At 36.9% G+C, this 19270-nt stretch overlaps 1 protein-coding gene across 2 annotated transcripts in view; it reads left to right on the top strand.

The window, feature by feature from the left end:
* Positions 1–609: 609 nt before the first annotated feature.
* The window catches only part of EloA (transcription elongation factor elongin A), a 39986-nt gene continuing 21325 nt past the window's right edge, over positions 610–19270 (top strand). Inside the window, exons 1-3 of one of the 2 annotated variants that reach the window (XM_083115087.1) lie at positions 610–868; positions 7944–9653; positions 15554–15750. In XM_083115087.1, coding sequence (XP_082971213.1) covers positions 797–868; positions 7944–9653; positions 15554–15750 — 1979 coding nt within the window. In that variant the 5' untranslated portion in view covers positions 610–796. The remainder of the gene's footprint in view (positions 869–7943; positions 9654–15553; positions 15751–19270) is intronic. The other variant, XM_083115086.1, reaches the window with a different exon arrangement.

The raw sequence follows: 19270 nt of genomic DNA, 5'->3' as shown, positions 1-19270 counted from the left end.
CATGGTATTTGTTTCATTCTTTTCTTCAAAGTGAACTTTTATGTTGGTGTATGAATACTTTTGTCCAGCCAAAGAAGCGGGTATTGAGAATGTATTGTATTTTATTTTTCTACAAGCAGCATCTGATATTCATTTTTGTTGTCAATATATCGTTTGGTTCATACATGATAAAGCATTAACAGTTTTGACTTCCTTATTGTTTTTCTATCTGCTGCAATCCGTCCTTTCTTCCTTTCAGTTCCACTGTATGATTACATTTGTCCATCACTGTATCTCCAACTAGTTTGGCCATATTAAAATTTTACTGAAATTTGTAGTACACGGAGAGCCAAGGAATTCTGTTCCATCAATTCATCTTGCTGCTGCTCCAGTCCGTAGTGTTTCTAAATGAAGTAATTAGATTGACTTCGAGGTGTGAATCGATTTAAACAAGTGTAGCACTGTCCGTACATTCGTAAGGAGGAAAAAAGGAATATTTGTAAACACGACTTTTAAAAATTGCGCAGGAACGAATTGCGTATTTCATGCAAGTATTTCATGCGCATCACGATTTTGACACAAGTCTGGATTCCTTACGTCATCATTACGGACACGAGTAAAGTCATAACAAATACTTATGGATTGATGCAAAGAAGATTATTTAAAATTCACTGACAATACATATCATTTGTGCAAGTCAATAGTCTTAGAAATTATTAGGTTAACTTTTAATTTATTTTAATTTCTTTGGAGTCTTTTGCGGCATGTAAAATATTTGTTAAAATTTTAATTTTGATTAGGAAAACAGCTGGCAAACATGTCGACTGTAAATGAATTGATAAGACACTACCAAAGAAGTATCGAGAAATGTTCGCATGACGAAAAGAGGGTGAGAATGAGAATATTACTCTTTTGTACGTAATGTTATTTTGAAGCAACTATGTGTAAATATTGTCGTGTAGGTGTTCGACGAATGCTTAATCCCCGTCCCTAACCAGACGCCTGCGTCGAAAAGTATGTTTGTGTGTGCAACATGAACGTGGAAAGTTGTTTAAATAACGGTGATCAATATTGGATGTACTTCCTGGTACTTTATTTCGTATGACACCGTGCATCAACCTATCTATAGTGTGTTTGTGTTTCCAAATAAATTTGAAATTGAGACCCTAACACATGAACTGCTTTCAGAGCGTTTTTAAAATTAATTGACGGTCACTTCACGATTCCATGCAGGATATGTGGATTAATTTCAATATGTAAGCTGCTGTAGTTCTTTCTATACTTCTATGCAGTTATAAGTTTGGCAAATATATATCAAACTCGGTAGTTGAAGCAATCGCTTCATCCAAGATCCGTTAAAAATGGAGTCATTTTTTTATGAATAAACCTAGTGGAATATATTTTTAACGTTGGAATTAACAATTGATTTAAATAGGAAAGTTGAGTCCCTCAATTTTTTAAAAAAATATATCTACCAGACTTAAATGATGAGAAAATAAAGGAACCGTTGTTAATTTACCTTTAATAACCAAGATTACCTAAATTTTATTTTTAAATTAGAAAAATATTAATGTTTATATAAAATAAAATTTCTTTAAAATTTCAGAAACAAAAAATTACAGGAGTCTTTAACGCACTGCACCTCCTCCAGAATTATGTTGAATATTTTTTAATCAACATATCGTCCATTGAGAATGCAAATGTTATTTCTCCAAATGGTAAAACTTTGATAGCGTCCCAACACCTCTCACTCGTTTGTTTCGTCATTTTTAACATTCGTACTTACCTATTCTGCATTGCGAAAGATTCTTCAAGGTGCTATTTTGCTTTTTTCACGAAAAAAGTTCAATTTTTGACATAAAGAGTAATTATTATACCATTGACGTTAGCCCCAAAAACCATTGATATTAGCCCCAAAAATTCACGATAGCCCCACAAACCATCACGGGGATGAGGTATGCCTACAAGGTTAGGTTAGGCCTGTTAGGTTAGGTTCCATTAGCACTCATTTCGTTCAATTTAGCATATACGGACAACATCGGTTTCTCTCGATGAAAGAAAATACCAACAAGAACTTCTACAGAAACTAGTTTCGGTAAGTAGTTTCTTGTGTAAATATGAAGAAATCCGTTGGGACGCTATCGAAGTTTTACCCTCCAAATTGTAAACAAATCAAGATATTTTGGCTGTGGTCTATTTAGGATGCAATTGTTTCATCTCTGCTATCATCTGATACATACAACCAATATTGATATATTGACTCTTTTTGGTCCATGAGCAGAATTTGGAAGCAGTCACAAGAGTGCAAACTCCCAACAGCCAACGAAAGCTTACAACAATTTCCTTAGCCAAACAAAAGCGCCATCTGAGCACGAGATAAACCACTTGCCTTGAATTCTAACCTCACTTGTAGGAGCTGCTTAGCAATAGTAGTGGTTCTCAGAATCCAGTTTTCTAACACATAGAACTCTCAAATCAAAGCTAGTGTTGCATGGATTGTTCTATCTGAAATTTCAATAATTAATTGCACTATAAATACCTACTTCTTTTTAGAGAGGCTTCAACATATCAGCCTTTGTAATGATACAAACTTTCAGCACAATGATGCAAAGGTTCAATAAGTATATCATGCCAAACTTTAAATTGCTCTCCTAAAAAAATGGAACATTGGACATAGAACAGTTACATTCTCAGTGGACCATATTTCGATGGGCCCAAGCTCCTTTTGTTTTATTGCGACTTCATCATGCTACGTATGCAATTTTTACTTGGTTGGATTTCGATTTACGTTTGTTAACACATATTGCGTAGTTTTGGCGATTACTTAGGTAAGACTCTACTTTACGTCCTTTTCCTAAGGAATACGTGTCATATATCGTTGGAAAGCTTATTGTATAAGGAATTCAACAACGTAAATCCCAAAGTGAGGAAATCAATAAAAACAGACGTCGTCCGGATATGCGTAATTGGAGGTACTGAGGAAATTTTTTGATGATGAATCACATATTTAGGGGTGAAGTTAGTGATAACGGAACCTAACCTTGTAGGCATACCTTGTTCCCGTGAATGGTTTGTGGGGTTACCCATGCATGGTTTCACGCACAACACACTGCGAATGCAAAGAACAATCATCACGCAGATTGCAAATGAGCAAAGCACACACATTCACAACACGGACACAAAGAGGAGGCTGCAGTGTTGTTAACTCCCATCAGTTACCACCAAAAAGGCAATAAGGACGGAAAGTAGTCTAGCCATTACTTACTATGTGTTTCCTTGACACTGGTTTTTCACATCCCAATACATGCTTTCATAGTAAGGTTAGGGGGCTCAGATTTAGTTCCCTTAGCATTTTAATAATAACCCTAAATGCTTTTGTGGTTAGGTTAGGCAGGTCAGATTTAGTTCTCTTAGCATTAAAATAAGCTCCCTAAATGCTACCTTCTATCAACGGGGAATGCCTTGCCATGGGGAGCAAGTATGCTTGCATAAGGTAACGTTTAAGTTTTTCATTCATAAATAACTTTTTTTCAAAATCCAAACTTCTCATTACGTTAAAGAAGGTTCAAATTTTGTGGAACAATGATTGCCAAAATTCTATAATAATTGGTCTTTCTGCTAGGAGAATTGGGAAAGTATCATAAAACATCGGAACTGTTACCTTTCGATGTTTTTCGCAATGTAACATTGGTTTCAGAGTGCTGAAAACACATACAATGGGGATGTTTGATCCCAAAGTAAAAACTTGCCATTTCAGAATACTTTCGACGATTTTTATTAGTAAGATCCATTTGTATGCACACTGAAATAGTGAAAGAACACGTCTGATATTGCTATCAAATCCAAACCTAACAATGTAATATTATATCTGCTATTGTGGAATGTCGTGTTGGGTGCTATATTCATTTGTGTGAAGCCTATAGGTTGTTCTGCTTCACGGTAAGGTAACAGATGAACTTTATTCCACAATAACACATCGCATTGAACTAAAAACAACATAAAACATTCATAAACAACATAATCTTCCTGAACCATGTTAATTATTTTACTTTCTTGAGGGAGTACTGAGGTCAAGAGTACCAAGTTACATTCTTTGTCCAGACATTTGACGTGCATATTAGCAGTCTGTCATATCTGAGGGTTATTTGACTTTTTTGTGATATATCATTGTATGTGTACAAATAAAGCAAAATGAAAGCACAAAAAACCTGACAACCCAGCTTTCAATTACTGGACACTTTTGTGAATCAGGTGGGATACCTAGGTTTGGTTACCTTATTGTATCCAAGCTTCTTTTCTGCTCCTGTATGTGAAAATACACTTGGAACTATTGCAGTTTACCAATTTCCACATCCTACTTTTTTGAATTTAATATCTTTGAAATTCAATTTGTATTTCCAGATCATACGTATGTCAATTATGTTCTGAAAAATTATTTAACATTAAATTTTTACCTTCAGACATTTCTTAGATGTTGTGTTGTACATTAGTCGCCAAATATTTAAGTCCACTTTCAAATCCTGCCCTTAACCTCTCCGATATGAGTACTGACGGTGTTGCTCCAGTCTGTAACTACTATAAATTTATTAGTCATCAAATACCCAAGTTCATCTTCAAAACTTGCCCTTAACCCCTCAGATATGAGATTTTCTTTTTCCAAATTACAGAAACATGTTCGAAATCTGCATAGGTATTTGTGGGTTATTTGACTAAGATGATGACCTTTACACAGTTTCTTTTTCCCTGATTTGGGAAACATGGAAATATGACTGATATGGCTAAGAGTAGTCAGGAATTTTTCATAAAAAATGTTCAAATATTTTGAAAAGTCAGAGTATGATATACAGAGCATTCCCTGACATTCGCTACGAGACTCGGCAGCAAGCGGCCTGGCGTCAGCGCTTGTCTTTCGCTGTGAACAGGGTCCACGACAGTAGCTAGAGTCAACTATTAAAATTACAGTTTTCATATTGTGTACTAATCTTGACTACAGAAGGTGTTAAAAACGATGTCCCTCTGCTGCAACACATTCCTGGCATCTCCGAAGGAAATTGGCATTTACACGTGCAAGTACTTTTACTGTAATTCTCCCGATTTCTCTTACAATACTCTCTTTTAACTCACGGATGGTGTACAGATTGTCTTTGTATACTTTATTTTTTAGATTTGTATTTTTTATTTTTAGATTTAAGAATTTTAGCGGCTCCAAATGCTGTGGTTCTTGAAACACCCGTTTCTTCTGAGAGGCGGCGGATAGATTTCCGAGGAGACTGTTATAACCTTTGTCCTATCTCATCAAGTTTTTCCTCAGTAAAGTACACGTGGGTTTTTCTTTCCACTTTTATTCAGAACTTACCCTGTTACTCTAAACTTTTTTATGAGGTTTAATATAGTGGTCCTATGTGGAACAGAAACACCAGGAAATTTTTTTGCAAAACGTCATTGCACTTCTCCACAATTCCTCTTTCCGAAGTAACACTCGACAAGATAAATCCTTTGTTGTAATGTAAACTTTTGTGGTGCCATGTTAAGCCACAATCTTCAACACAGACACGACACAACCTTCGAGGGAGGATTATACTGGCGTCAGTCTGCAACGTCAACAGAAAGGGAAAGAGAGCGAAGGCAGGGAGAGCGAAAATAACAGACTGTAGCGTGTGACTGTCGCGGACCCGTTTACCGGGAAAGACAAGCACTGACGCCGGGCCACTGCCGCAGAGTCTCGTAGTGAATGTCAGGGAATGCTCTGTATTTTATAAATTTGGATCATCTACATATTTGTGAGCCTTATTTAGCTGCTAGGACCTTTGATTGTCCAGTTCGTAGGATGTCTTGAGAACTATGTTCAAGGTCAGGATATATATCTGATTGTGTGTCTCTCAGGGGGATTTTTCTGACAATGCTCCTACATAAAATGTCTCGGTGGTTACCCAGTCATTCATCAGTGAGTACTTGGTGAGTAGACACAGCTGGATTAATGTGCTGATCACATTACCCGCACAGTGACCAAGATGGGGAATGTTTGGAGCCCCGCCTCTGCCTCCAGAGCTTTACCCTTATGTTTTACTCAATTTGTTACAATAAGTATTTGTGGGGCATTCCATGAAAAGTGGTTCTACTTCATATAAATAACAAAATGAATTAATCTGAAAATTATTATTGTTTTTAAATTGAATTAAGGTTTAAATGTTTGTGAATGTATACAATTTTTCTATTTCACGAACAAAAAATATTAGCATCTGTAGCCTAGATGCTTCACAGGCAATTGAAGTCAAACTTTGTTACATTTTTAAAGTGTCACACACGTAACATTTTTGTTAATGCTTTTCATGCATTTAGATCATGTCATTGCACTCAAGTTTTTTTTAAAATGTGTTAGCAGACACTAGAAAGTACTTCATAATTCTATGAAATCCTTTCATTATGAATATTTTAATTCAGTCTCAGGTCTAGAACCTTGCAACGCTGGTGTGTGTAAGGAGTTTCTATGAAAAATGGCATCTTACATGGAGCCATTGGTTTCACATGTTCCACAACATGTTCATTTTTAACAGTGTGCATGAATGATTTTTCAGCAATCAAAATAACACTGCACATTGTCTTTTCAGGTAATGCTTCATGAAATTCGCATAAAATTTTTATGTTCGTCTGATCGGTAATGACTACTTGTTTCCTTTTCAAGGTTTTAATGAGAAAAATTGGCCTGTGTAACATAAACTCATCTGGATTGTAATACATATTGATGTCACCCTCTGTTACTTGCTTGTATGCACTGAAGGATAATTTTAAATAATCTTGTTCTGCTATGTTTAAATTATAATTCTCACTTGGGTAACTTGCAACTTTGGGTAACAATTGTTAGAAAATTGAATTTTGAATCTAGATTTAATGAAAGGAGTTTAGTTTGAGGCTTGATTTTTGTTTTTGTATTATGTGTAGAACTATCTACAGGGTGTTTACAAATAATAGTAAAAACATTGTTTAAGAATGCATTCCCTTGTTAGAGCATTGGCTCAGCCATGGTTGTTTGTTGAATTTTTCCAGACAGACTTAAATTTCTCACAGAAAAAAACCCTGACATTTTTCATAAATGTAGCCTTGCATATACCCAGGGGTAGACAAAACTAGAAGTTGTTCAGGTGCCAGCCCCCTTTTATCAGGAACCAACATATTTTTCTGTTGCAAATATGGGTTAGAAATCCATGAATCCAACTAAGATAGGCTAAAATGTGATCTTAAAACATGTAATTTATTAATGAATGCAAAATTGGATTAAAAGTAATTAATTATTGTGCTGGAGCGGCCTTCCTAAAGAAGGCTCAAATGGTAGCATTCTAATATATGGCCGACTCTATCATATCACTTCCGATTTGAAAATTTGGCTAACAACAGAGCAAAATTTATAATGGCATGTTTATTATTCCGATTTAATGATACAGAAAACTTATTGTACTCATTATTTAAAGAAAGTAATGGAAATTTCTGTGAGTGAACTGTATTTTTTTTTACTGAATTTAAAGATCAGGCACCACGTGAGAAAAATTTCAGGTGCCATGGCAACCAAGTGCCCTGTATTTTTTACCCCTGCATATGCCTAACAGTAAAAATCTCAACTTATAGACACTGGTTTGATCTATATGAGGTAGTACACACAGCTTAAAAATTAACCATTTATTTCAATGGCAAAGCTGGAAGACTATCTGATTTTATGTTGCTTTTAGTATTGATGTTTGTTTTAAGGTCCCTTAGGCTAATCAAGTCTGGACCTACAGTTTAAAGTGAGACTAGTAGGACTGTGCAGGTGTTGAACTCAAGAGCCCTTGATTTGTCTGCATCAAAAGTAACAAGAATTGTGAAAATTTGCTATTGTGTTTGTAATCCAAATTGGGAACCTTATAGAATGAGTTGTGACAGGTAATTTCAAGCACTGGTACTAACACATAATTTTCTCTCTCTCCTTTTAGCTGCTGCATTGCATTGACAAGCTGTATCGTTTACCTGTCACAGTTCAGCATCTTCAAGAAACAGGCGTAGGCAGAACTGTAAATGCACTTCGCAAACATGATGGTAATGTTGGAGAAGCAGCTAAATCCTTGGTTAGCAAATGGAAGGAAATGGTTGCTGCCGAGGAGACCAGCGAAGATGAAAGGGATGATGGGAATGAATCGGGAAACAATTCGGAGCACGAAGAACATCCAGAAGCCGAGGAAAAGGAGGAAAGTGCCGAAGAGGAAGAGAACGAAGAAGAGGAACATTATAGAAAAGATGATGATAGGTGTGATCGAAGAGAAGCAAAGGACGTGAATGTCGCAAACTCCCATCATGCTTATTCAGAAAGCAGAAACTCCCGAGACAGTGGTTCTGAAGTCGACAGGAAAAAGATGCCTGTGAAAACCGAGGAGAGGAATCACAGAGTGAAATCCTCTCGAAGTGCTTCGGAATCACCAGACAGAAGCCAGGTGAAGTCAAAGAAATACAGAAGAGGCAGCGACGATAGTGACAGTGATGAGAAAGTGTATGCGAATGGTGGTGAGAGTTCTAGGGAAAGCAATAGCAGGAGCAAACATAGATCTAGCAGTAGTCATCACAGGAGAAAAAGGAGTAGTAGTGGTAGTGATAGCAGTGCTGATGATGACGAAGGTAGTGACAAAGATGAGGATAGTGATGATGAAGTTAACAACAGTGCCGAAAGTGAGGAAGAGGAAGACAACAGTGAAGAAACAGACTCTGGTGATGACAGTGATGATCACAAGAACAGGAAACATAAAAGCAACCATCACAAAGATGATAAGAGACATCATAGTCATTCAAAGTCCTCAGACAAGAACAAGCACCAAGGCAAACACAAGCACGAGAGGAGTTCCAAGGAAAAGCATAAGGAGAAAGAGAAGTATAAGGAAAAGCATAGTGCTGATAAGTACGGTAGTGACAAACATAATACAGACAGGCACAGCACAGATAAACACAGAAGTAAACAAAATACAGAGACTACAAACAGGATACACGAAAAGCACAAAAGCAGCAAAGAGGAAACAAAGTCTAAGCATAGCAGCGATTCAAGTAAGGAAAAAGACCACAAGAAACACAAGCATAAGGACCCAGAGAAAGAAAAGCATAAGAAAGAGGAGGAAAATGTGAAGAAGCTAGACAACAAACACAGCAAAAATCATCAGAAGAGTGAAACTAAAGACAAAGAACGAAAGCAAAAGGAAGAATACAAGAAAGAGAGAACTGAGGAGAGACATAGCAAACATAGTGACAACAGGACTAAAACAAGTGAATCAAAATCTAGTAAGAGTTCTAAAGAGAAGTCAGAAAAACACACCGAGGTTAAATCATCTAAGGCTGAAAAGCATGGTGCGTCTTCAAGTGAGGATACTGTTCGGAGTAGTGGCAAAAGTGCTAGTGTCAAAAAGTCCCACAGTGATGGTGTGAATGGAAAGAGCAAGAAGAAAGAATCTAAATCAAAACTTGTGGTGGATAATGATGGGATTGACTGTTCTTCAGGACCAAGCTTTGCAGAAGCATTGGGCATGGTTGATCCATTTATTCCAAAGCAAGCAAAGAAAAGACCCACTTCAACCCAGCCAGCGAGTACTAGTTCTCCCAAGAAGGTCAAGAAAGAGGTTACATCACTATCTTCTATTGATTTCAGCAGTAAAGGCAACTCTTCAGTAAGTACACTTATATAAGAAATGTTCAGAATTAGAACTTTGCATTAAACTGTGTACAGTGGAACCCCAAAATTTACATTTTCGTGCTTTGTTTTCCCAGATTTTACATTTTTCCTTTTAAAGGGTGGCTACTCGCCGGGAATTATGTGTGAATTCTACGTGAATTTTTCTCTGTAGACGTGAAAAATGGCAACTTTTATTAGTCCCATTGAATTTATACATATTTATTAATGCCCTGAGGCAAGTTTTTTATAGTTGAGCCTTTATTTTTATTGAGGAAGGAAAAGAAAAGAGATCTGGCTGGAAAATAATAAAACAGAATTCTCTCAATCCTTTTGCTTTGTTAGTGTCCTTTGCAAAACAATCTATGACAGACGGAAGATTATTACAAGATATTTTGAAGTCGTTTAGATAAATTAGAGTGTGAAATTCTTATACAATTAACAATTTCTCGTAGATTAGTATATCCCGTAGCATTTGGGACTTGTGTTTGTAGATGTATTTCGAGTCTGAGTATGTGAAATGGCAAATGTAAACTGCGCACCATACATTAAATATATATATACCGTTTAATTGAATTAAATTAGAATTTTTGGATAAATTGGAATCACACTGACCCTTTATATTGTTAATATATTTGTGTATGTTTATGTGTGGGTGGTGAGAGGCAGTAATGTGTAAGGTTGAAACAGAGAAAACATCTCCTTGTACCCTTGAATTTTTGGAAAGTTTGCCTTGAAAACTGGGAATTATATTTGAATATTATCAAGGTCCTAGAGTAGCCACCCTATTTTAAGTTCTTTCATCTTGGACCTTTGAAAAACTTAAAATTACGTTCTTGTGTGTTTTGACAAATAGTACAAATAAAAGGTAGCATTTCACTTTGTTAAGTAATGCAGTATTTTCAAGGGTATAAGTTCCAGTTATGTAACTATTTTTACAAGAATGAGGAATTCATTTAGAATACTGGAAATGGGTGTGGAAGAAAGTTTGAAGTGTACAGAAACTAGTTTACACATGCAAAGTCTCAGAAAGGATTTATTTTGTGCATATTGCTGCTATGAACATTAAAAAAAAATTATGCATCAAAAACATGCTGGGAAGGAAGGAATGTGTATGGAAATACTAAGGCAATGAAATCTAACACTTCTAATCTGTTTGTATGACCTTGGCAAATGCAGCTCAGAAATTGTACTACAACTATGCTTTCTACATTTGACACACACTCAGGGATTGAAGGAATCACGGGACCATTTACCCACTTCACCCCCTCGACAATTACGTCAATTTTTTTTTAATCGACAGATTTCAATGTTTTTTGTAATGTAAAAGTGGTTCCAGCATTAGAAGCGCAAGAATAATGGAGATATTTGATCCCAAAGAATGGTCCACGTAAGTTAAAACCTGCAATTTCAGAGTACTTTCGCCACTTTTTGTTAGTAAAAACTGTTTGTATGTACACTAAAACAGCGAAAGAACATGCCGAAAATAGCTATCAGTACCAAACCTAACAATCCTCTCCTAACTATGTAAAGTTATAGCTGCTCTTGTGGAAAGTCGTTTTGGGTGCTATATTCACTTGCACGAAGCCTGTTTTGCTTCACAGTAAAGTAACATGCTAAGGTAACAGATGTACTTTACTTCACAATAACACATTTCCGAGAGCTAAAATCAACTGGAAACATTCATAAATAACAAAATATTCATGAATCATGCAAGATATTTTACTTTCTCTAGGGGGGTGCAGAGGGTCAAGGGTACCGGAATCGCTCCAGGTGATCTAACATATCACTTGGGAACCAGCTAGTCATCCTGTTTATCCGAGATAAACTCCCACAGGCTTACAGTACTACTGTTCTTAAATTTTTGAGTACGTTGGCATTTGAAGGTACCATTTCTTTTGTATTCGTGCACTTTTCTTCCTCTCAAACATGTTTCCCATGTGAAAAAGAAAGCTACTGATGATAGTGGTCAGTTGCACAAACTACTTTTTGCAACATAATTTCTCACAAAGTAATAATTTCTGAAACTTTAAAAAGAACAAATTAGATTCTCCAAACTTCACACCTTTTTACTGATTTCCAGTATTCCAAATTTCTTATCTTCCTGTGCAGTGTGTAAAAAATAATTCCAGAGTCGGAACTTTACTCTACGTAGTAATATCCTCATATAATTTGTCATTACTTTGCCTTAAATGCATGAAACTACGTGTTGAAATACATGGTTCTTATTATTTTTCTGAATATGTTTATCAAACATGCATGAACATGTCTTCAGTGTTCAGACTGATTCTCCAGCATTCTTTACATTTCTTTTTGTTAATGAGTAACAGTGCCCAAAGCTTTCAGACAATGATCTGTATTTATTTGTTTTAGAATTAGTTTTCTGACCCAGTATCTCGCTGTTGAAGATGTTTTTACCCAGATAGAAGTATATGGGAGTACTTCAATAAATATATTGGCATATTTCTTTGCCATGCTCCACTTGAAAACAAAATTTTTGAGCCCAGTGACTTGGAGGAAGGGAAAAGAGTATGATGTCATATTGGCGAATTCCAAATTTGTGTTAATTATTGTATAACCACTCTGAGATCTTCAGCCCTTGATGAAAAAGCTTATGATGTTCTGTTTTTGAGTGTTAGAAATCCTTTCTAATCCAATATCTAAAGGTACAGAAAGTGAATTCATCTAGTTTATATTTTATAAGTGCGATATCGTTAATTTACTTTCAATAACATTATTTGTTAATTCTCTTATTAGAAAGTGTGCAATGTTTTTTATAATTCAACAGCCCCTCCCCCACTGCACTAATATTATTAAGGTCAGTGTGTGTTGTAAGTATGGCAGGGAGTAACTTCTAATTGCATTAAGGCTAGGCTGGACTTTGGTTGATGCCAGTTAAGCAGTTTTTAAAATTACCTCTTCTTCGCTGTTGTCTAGATACTGTATTTACATCCATACCCTGTTTTTTGATGAGAAAAGCAACAAAAATTATATCTTATATATAATGTGCAGTACAATACAGGTTCAAGAAATGGCTTTCTTAAATGTACGTCTTAAAGCTGTTGCTATGCCGATCAAGAGGAAGGACATCATACCTATTTGACGAGTTACCTGCTGCTATATGGACCAAGAGGAGAATATTGTCTTGTGTATACATTGAGTGACCAACTCATGCCCCCCCCCCTCCCTCTCCATCCACTTTGCATCTCAAAGTTTTCACTTCGGTAACCTTATTGTCCATTCTGTAGAAGAACAAAGCAAGATCAAAATGCAAAAGAGGGCATTTTAACTTCTGGAACAACCAGAAGTCAGATGGAGCCATGTCCATCATCATCATATCAAGTTAGCACGGTGTTGAGAAACTGCATCCCTGTTGACAATCTCCAGCATGTCCTGTTCAACGTCACATTGAAGTTCTCGCTGTTCCCACGAAAGCAGCTTGGGCACAAGTTTTGCTGCTACCTTGTGCATGCCTAAGTCCTCCCGTAAAATTTAATGCACAGAATCTTTGCTAATACCAATGCCATTCAGTAATTACTCTGACTGTCAAACGACGATCTTCCATTATCAAGGACCTCACATTCTCAACATTTTCTGCATTCTGGCATGTTGATGGCCTCGCAGGACTCTGATCACTCTCTGCTGATGTGCAGCCATTTTTGAAGCGATTGTACCAGTCCTTTATTTGGGTAACTCCCATGGCATCATCACCAAATGCCTGTTGAATCATGCAAATTGTTTTCGTTTGCATATCCCCAAAACTTCTGGCAATATTCAATGCAGTATCTCTTCTCTACGCGTTCCGTCATTCTAGCGAACAAGGAAATGCAACATTACACAGAAACACTACCTAACTTGCAAGCTACTCCTCATTAACTTATGGGTCCCACGCGCCCAGCAACATTCATGCACGTGCATGAAGGTTCCCTTCACCCCTGTGTATAGTGTAGCCAACCTACTATAGATATTTTCCACGAGAAAAGAAAAGGGATACTTTTTAGACAGGTCACGTATAGATGTTATATGCAGTGACTGAAAACATGCGTGATTTTATGTTGGCTGTCAGAATTATTCCATGCATAATACACACCACAGTTTTTGGGGTCAAATTTTGGAAAAAAGTGCACATAATGCATGAGTAAATACATTATTTGCAATAGTTTTGTGGCTATGTAAGCCTCTTAAACTATTATGAATATCTAGACCACAGCAAAAGCAAACTGCATAATTAACTTGAATGCTTTAGAACAGTGGTTCTCAAACTGTGGTATGCATACCCCCAGGGTTACATGAACAACTTTAAGTGGGTTTGCAATCAGCTTGGAACAGAAATGTTGATAATACCCACACGGCAACATTTTTGCTGAAGGTGTGTTGACTTCATAGCTTTAACAGTCAACAGGGAAATAAGGCTGATTTCGTCACTGACAATCTTATCTTTGTTTCATATGTTTTGAAATAAAATACTCGTTCGAAATCTCTACCCATTTCATTCTTCAAGTAAAAAATTCACAAACATGTGTTAAAGTGTAAAAACGTCACATGAGTAAGACTGGGATCAGAACCGAAATAGATCAGATTTGGAGACAAATCTCTGCTTGAAAGTTTCAAGTGCACAACCAGGCATAAAGAAACTGTCATGCTATGCAGGCACATCCTTCTCACTAGAAACTTTGAGAATTTACAACAAAAACTCCAAAATTGTGTTTGACAGTTTGTTTACCAACTTATTTTGATCTTAATTTTTTTTCAATAACTGGAAGAAATATTTGAAAATTAAAGTTTTTTATATATTTCTTAGCATACATGTTTCATATTTTAATTTTTTTTTAACTAAGCATAAAGATTGTAAACGTAGGAAGACCCAATATAATAATAAACTTAGGTTTCTAATGTTTGTTTACCATTTTTCCACATGCAGACCAAATTTAGAGTGATTTTTCTGTATTGCAGATACTCGCCACCAATCAGGTAGAAAAAAAAAATCCCCAAAACCCACTATTCGGAGAAAACCTATTCGGGGGTTGGGGTACATTAGGCATTTAGTTACGACTAAAGGGTACGATGAAAAAGTTTGAGAACCGCTGCTTTAGAAGGAATTCTAAAGCTGCATCCACATAATCGTAACAGAACACCGCTCCGTAACCGTGTAGCGTATCACACGTTCGTATCTGGATGGTGTTGTGTATTTTGCACGTGCAACCTGAGCCTGCAACAATTATGTTACGTGTCGGGGTTTACTCCATTCCATGACTTCTCGGTTTTTCCATGTCACATCAAAGAGCTCAGCGCGTTCAAGTTGCAGCAAGTCTGGACGTGCATAGAACAGAGACAGTTAACACTCATTCTGTGACAGTCGAAGAGAAACATGGAGTGGACCCAAGAAAGTACTCTAAATTTTATTGAGTTATACAGAGAGAAAGAGATCTTATGGGATGCAACATATCCCAGGCATTTCAACAAAATTTTAATTTTAATTTGTACACACTCAACTGGTGGAACGTGGGAATGTTGCAGTTACGGTCTCCGGTGCGGATTGCAAATCTTTTATGCTGTAACATTGTCGCGTGCATTGCCCCGTATCAACCTTGATACACTACGCAGTTACGGAACGGTGTTCTGTTATGCTTATGTGGACGTGGCTTAAGAAGAAATAATTTTGATATATCATGGCAGAAAGAAGAGGAAATTTTGAAAACTGTTTTAGCGTTGACCAAAGATACAGCCAGGTCTTAAGTAGCAGATAATACTAGAGTGAGATTCTTTATCAAAAATAAATTCTGAAATTATACCAAGGGTTCATTTGGACAAATTGTCACATGTGTTAAGGTATAGTGTATGGTATTAACTTTGGTATACAACTTATTTCAATTGTATGAATTATTCTTCTGCTTCTAGCCACAACTGTTGTTGCATCCATCACTGAAACCAAAACTAGAACCTTTAGACATGGACTTGACTAGCACTTTGCCAGAAATTAATCCTAATTATCGGCCTTTGCCTCATTATAACCTTCCAGATTCACCTGTTAGAAAAAATAAATCACTTTCAGAAGAAGATGCATTAAGCCAAGTGATGTCTTCAAAGAACCAGAGGTAAGTAAATTATTTTGTGTTGTATGTGTTTACTTCAGATAATTTATTGAGTACAACTCAATTTCTAATACACTACAATCCTGTTTAACTGAATTTCCAGGTTAACCGAATTGCTAAGAAAAGCTGTTACTCGTACACGACCGTGTTTTACACAGGAGCACCGACGAAGCACTTTTGTCTTTGTTTTGGTCTAACAGTTAGTTATCAAAGAGTAAGTTCATTGTTACGATGCGTTGGCGGTATTCACCCACTCCCCCTTCCCCATCTATTTATAGCATGCGTATTGTCCTGTATGCTCAAGGACGAGACACCTGCCAGTTGAGATTTGTAATTCAGTTCGGTGCACCTGAAATCTTAGTGTTAGTGAGCGTTATACTGTACATAGTTTAGTGGCATGGTGTTGTGTTGTGTTCAGTGAGTGAATCTTTTTTGGTGATAGGCAGTGATTATGGCGGGAAAGAGAAAGCGAGTTATGACAATGCAAGAAAAACTGGAGGCAATTTATCGTATGGACAAGGGTGTCGGTGAAAAATATTTCCATTGAATACGGAGTAGTGGCTGCAGAGCCTTAATGTTACTGTAATTCATGTTCTTGAGTTAAATGACTACTTATTATTGTAAGATTTTTGTTTATGCCTACATGCTGAAATACATATGTACTGTATATCAAAATACTGTACGTATATCAAAATCCTTTATTCCGGTTTAACCGAATTTTCGTTCAACCGAAGCACCATCAGTCCCATCAAAAGCGGTTAAATTGGACTGTAGTGTAACATTATTTTCCAAATGTAAGTATTTTTACCTCTTTCGCTGCGGGATTTTGGCTAGCTGATATAGCTTTTGCTGCATAGTTTTTTGGGGAAATATTCAGAATTGCATAAATTTGTAAAAAAAAGTATTCTAAGGTACTGATATGAATTCTTCCTCTATTCTTTGAAAAAGGGCCATAGCCGGGAGTTACCTTGGTGTTAAATTTTCATTGTTATCAAACTGAATACAGTGGTGTGCCCAAAGTGGGGCGAGTGGGTTGGTAGTCCTTTTTTTTTTGGTCCATCATTCCTAAGAAAAGAGACTGTTAAAAGCAGTCAAGATAGCGAAATGAGGGCTGACTACTAAGAAAAGTAAATGTACCCCTCACCCACTTTCAAAAATGTTTGGAGTATTCCAAATTAACTGAAGTCGCTTTCTGTAAGTTACACATATTGAAGCAAATTGACTGAAGTCGCTTGCCCCAGCAAAAGAGTTCAAATTGTACTGCGCACATGTATATTTTTCCTCAGGAGAAATCTTAGATTTGATCCAAAACTATATTTTTTGTTAATATGATTGCCATCTTTGTGTTTTTGGTTATTTTTCTTCCTTTTCTATCACACTATATTCAAGAGTCTGTGGAGCAATGCTGCACATAATGGGAGATATGGGGAGAAAGTGAGTGGGTGGAGCAAAGCAGAGTACTCTGCTGCAAACTGCTGGTAGCTGCAGCCACATTGCCCCCTCGATGCAATCCCCATCCATATCGTGCATTCATTGGTCGAGTGAACCCTTTCGAGTCACTACTTGTTTTCATTCTCTTGCTCCACAGACTCCTGTTACAGAGTATTGGTTCATTGTGATGGTGAGGGTGAATGGCAAATTGATGAAACAGATAAAAGAAGAAATGCAATGAAGTGCCTATACTTAACAATTTTTTCAGACAATACTGCTGAAAGGGCCTCCCCAATGGTACAGGAGTAGCATTGTCGCCTTGTAATCAAGGGGTCTCAGGTTTGATTCCCGGTGGAGGCACATAGTGGTTCGGATCCCACTTTAAACTGTAGGTCCAGTCCCGATTAGCCTTACTGTGCATAAAACGGACTTAAAACACAAAATCAATCAATCAATACTGCTGAAGATAAATAAAATGTTCAACTCTTGGATAATTTCCAGGTTAATTAGACTCCGCAAAAGTGTCCCACAGCAATTTTGTGGATCCTACGAAATAGCCAGATTCTGGAATGATATAGTTCAGTATTTGTTTTCAAATTCCAACTGATATTTTCCTATGCTGACACATCGGCATTAGTATCTAAAATGTGATTTTCTGGAGTGCATTTTCATAAAATTTCATATATTGTATTATGAAGCCAGGGTTATGGTTCAATTCTACATACTCGTTGAATGTGTCATGTTTCTTCCATCATTTATATCATTATTCATATTAGGACTGAGCAGTATCGGAAAGTATCGGTTTGAATTCATCTACCGATACCAGCCGGTACTTTTCCGGCATATTGGTCTTTCACGGGGTCAGCAAAGATTACCATGGAAATTATGTTTTTAGTTTGCACGAAACACTGACTGTATTTTTAATTACATAACATCTTTTTTAATATTCTGATGTTATTCTTGAATATTCTAAAGTCAATTTCTTAGTAAATTGATGCATATGATTGGGGAAGAATATTTACACATCAATATTGATCAATATTTTGAACAAATTTTAATTATTGCAATTTTCAACTATCTGTATTGGTGGAAATTGGTAAGAGTATCAGGATCAGTATTGGTTCAAAGTACAGCGCCTAGAATAACGTAGTGTGGAAAACGGCATGGTTCTGCGCTCTCTGGCTGGTTCCACTCGAAAATGATCCGCTAGAGGCGCTGGTGTTGACCCCGGTGCTTGGTGTTCGACTGTTTATAATGGAAGTAAATGGAGTTTTCGCTGCAACGTCTGATTCTTTTACATGAAGCATTTCTATGAATGTGATAATTGCTATGATATTTGGTACAGTGGTCGCGAAGATATTAACGAACATTCTAGACAGTCGACCACGTCCTGTTATCGTCATACTTTCGTTAATAATACAGGAGAAAAAATACACGTGGAATGCTCTTGGCAACTAAATTTTTGTGTATGAATTAGGTTCATTATTATTATCATCATCATCATTTCTTTTAAAGATATACACACTGAAGCATTTGTATTTTTTATATTTACTGACTCTTTTCTTCCGCTTTAAACTAATCGCGGCGATGATGATAATGATGATTCCATGAAACGACAAGGGAAACCCCACAAAACTTTCTAAGTGCCATCGACATGAGTGTAAGGAAACTTTCAAACCAATGGGACAAGCGACACGGGATGTTCACACTGTCACACTAGTGACACACACTTCCAGACTGTAAAATAGCATTCATTGCACATGAGGGTCCAAACAGCAAACGACACATTCATATGGCGTATTCGCGTGCTACTTGTTACTTCGGTCGGAAAGCTCCTTAAAGGAAGGGTGCTCAGACCGAAGCGACGTGCTACAGGGGGACAAGCGACATGGTGCCTTCAGTCTATTGGCAAGCGTTCTCTGCTAATTGTGCGAACAACAGATAAGCGACACGAAAAACCGCACATTACAACAACAGATCTAGGCGACACGATAAGCCACACGTGTTGTTTTGTCGCTTCTGCGTCGCTCAAACTGGGCCATTTCCTCAATAGCTTGCAACATGTTGCCGTGGTTTGTTGTTCGCGCATACG

The sequence above is a fragment of the Lepisma saccharinum genome, chromosome 30 (genome assembly GCF_977018435.1).
Source record: "Lepisma saccharinum chromosome 30, izLepSacc3.1, whole genome shotgun sequence".
NCBI lineage: Eukaryota > Metazoa > Arthropoda > Insecta > Zygentoma > Lepismatidae > Lepisma > Lepisma saccharinum.
Note: the sequence above shows the minus strand (reverse complement) of the source record. Positions and strands in the feature narration are given on the sequence as shown.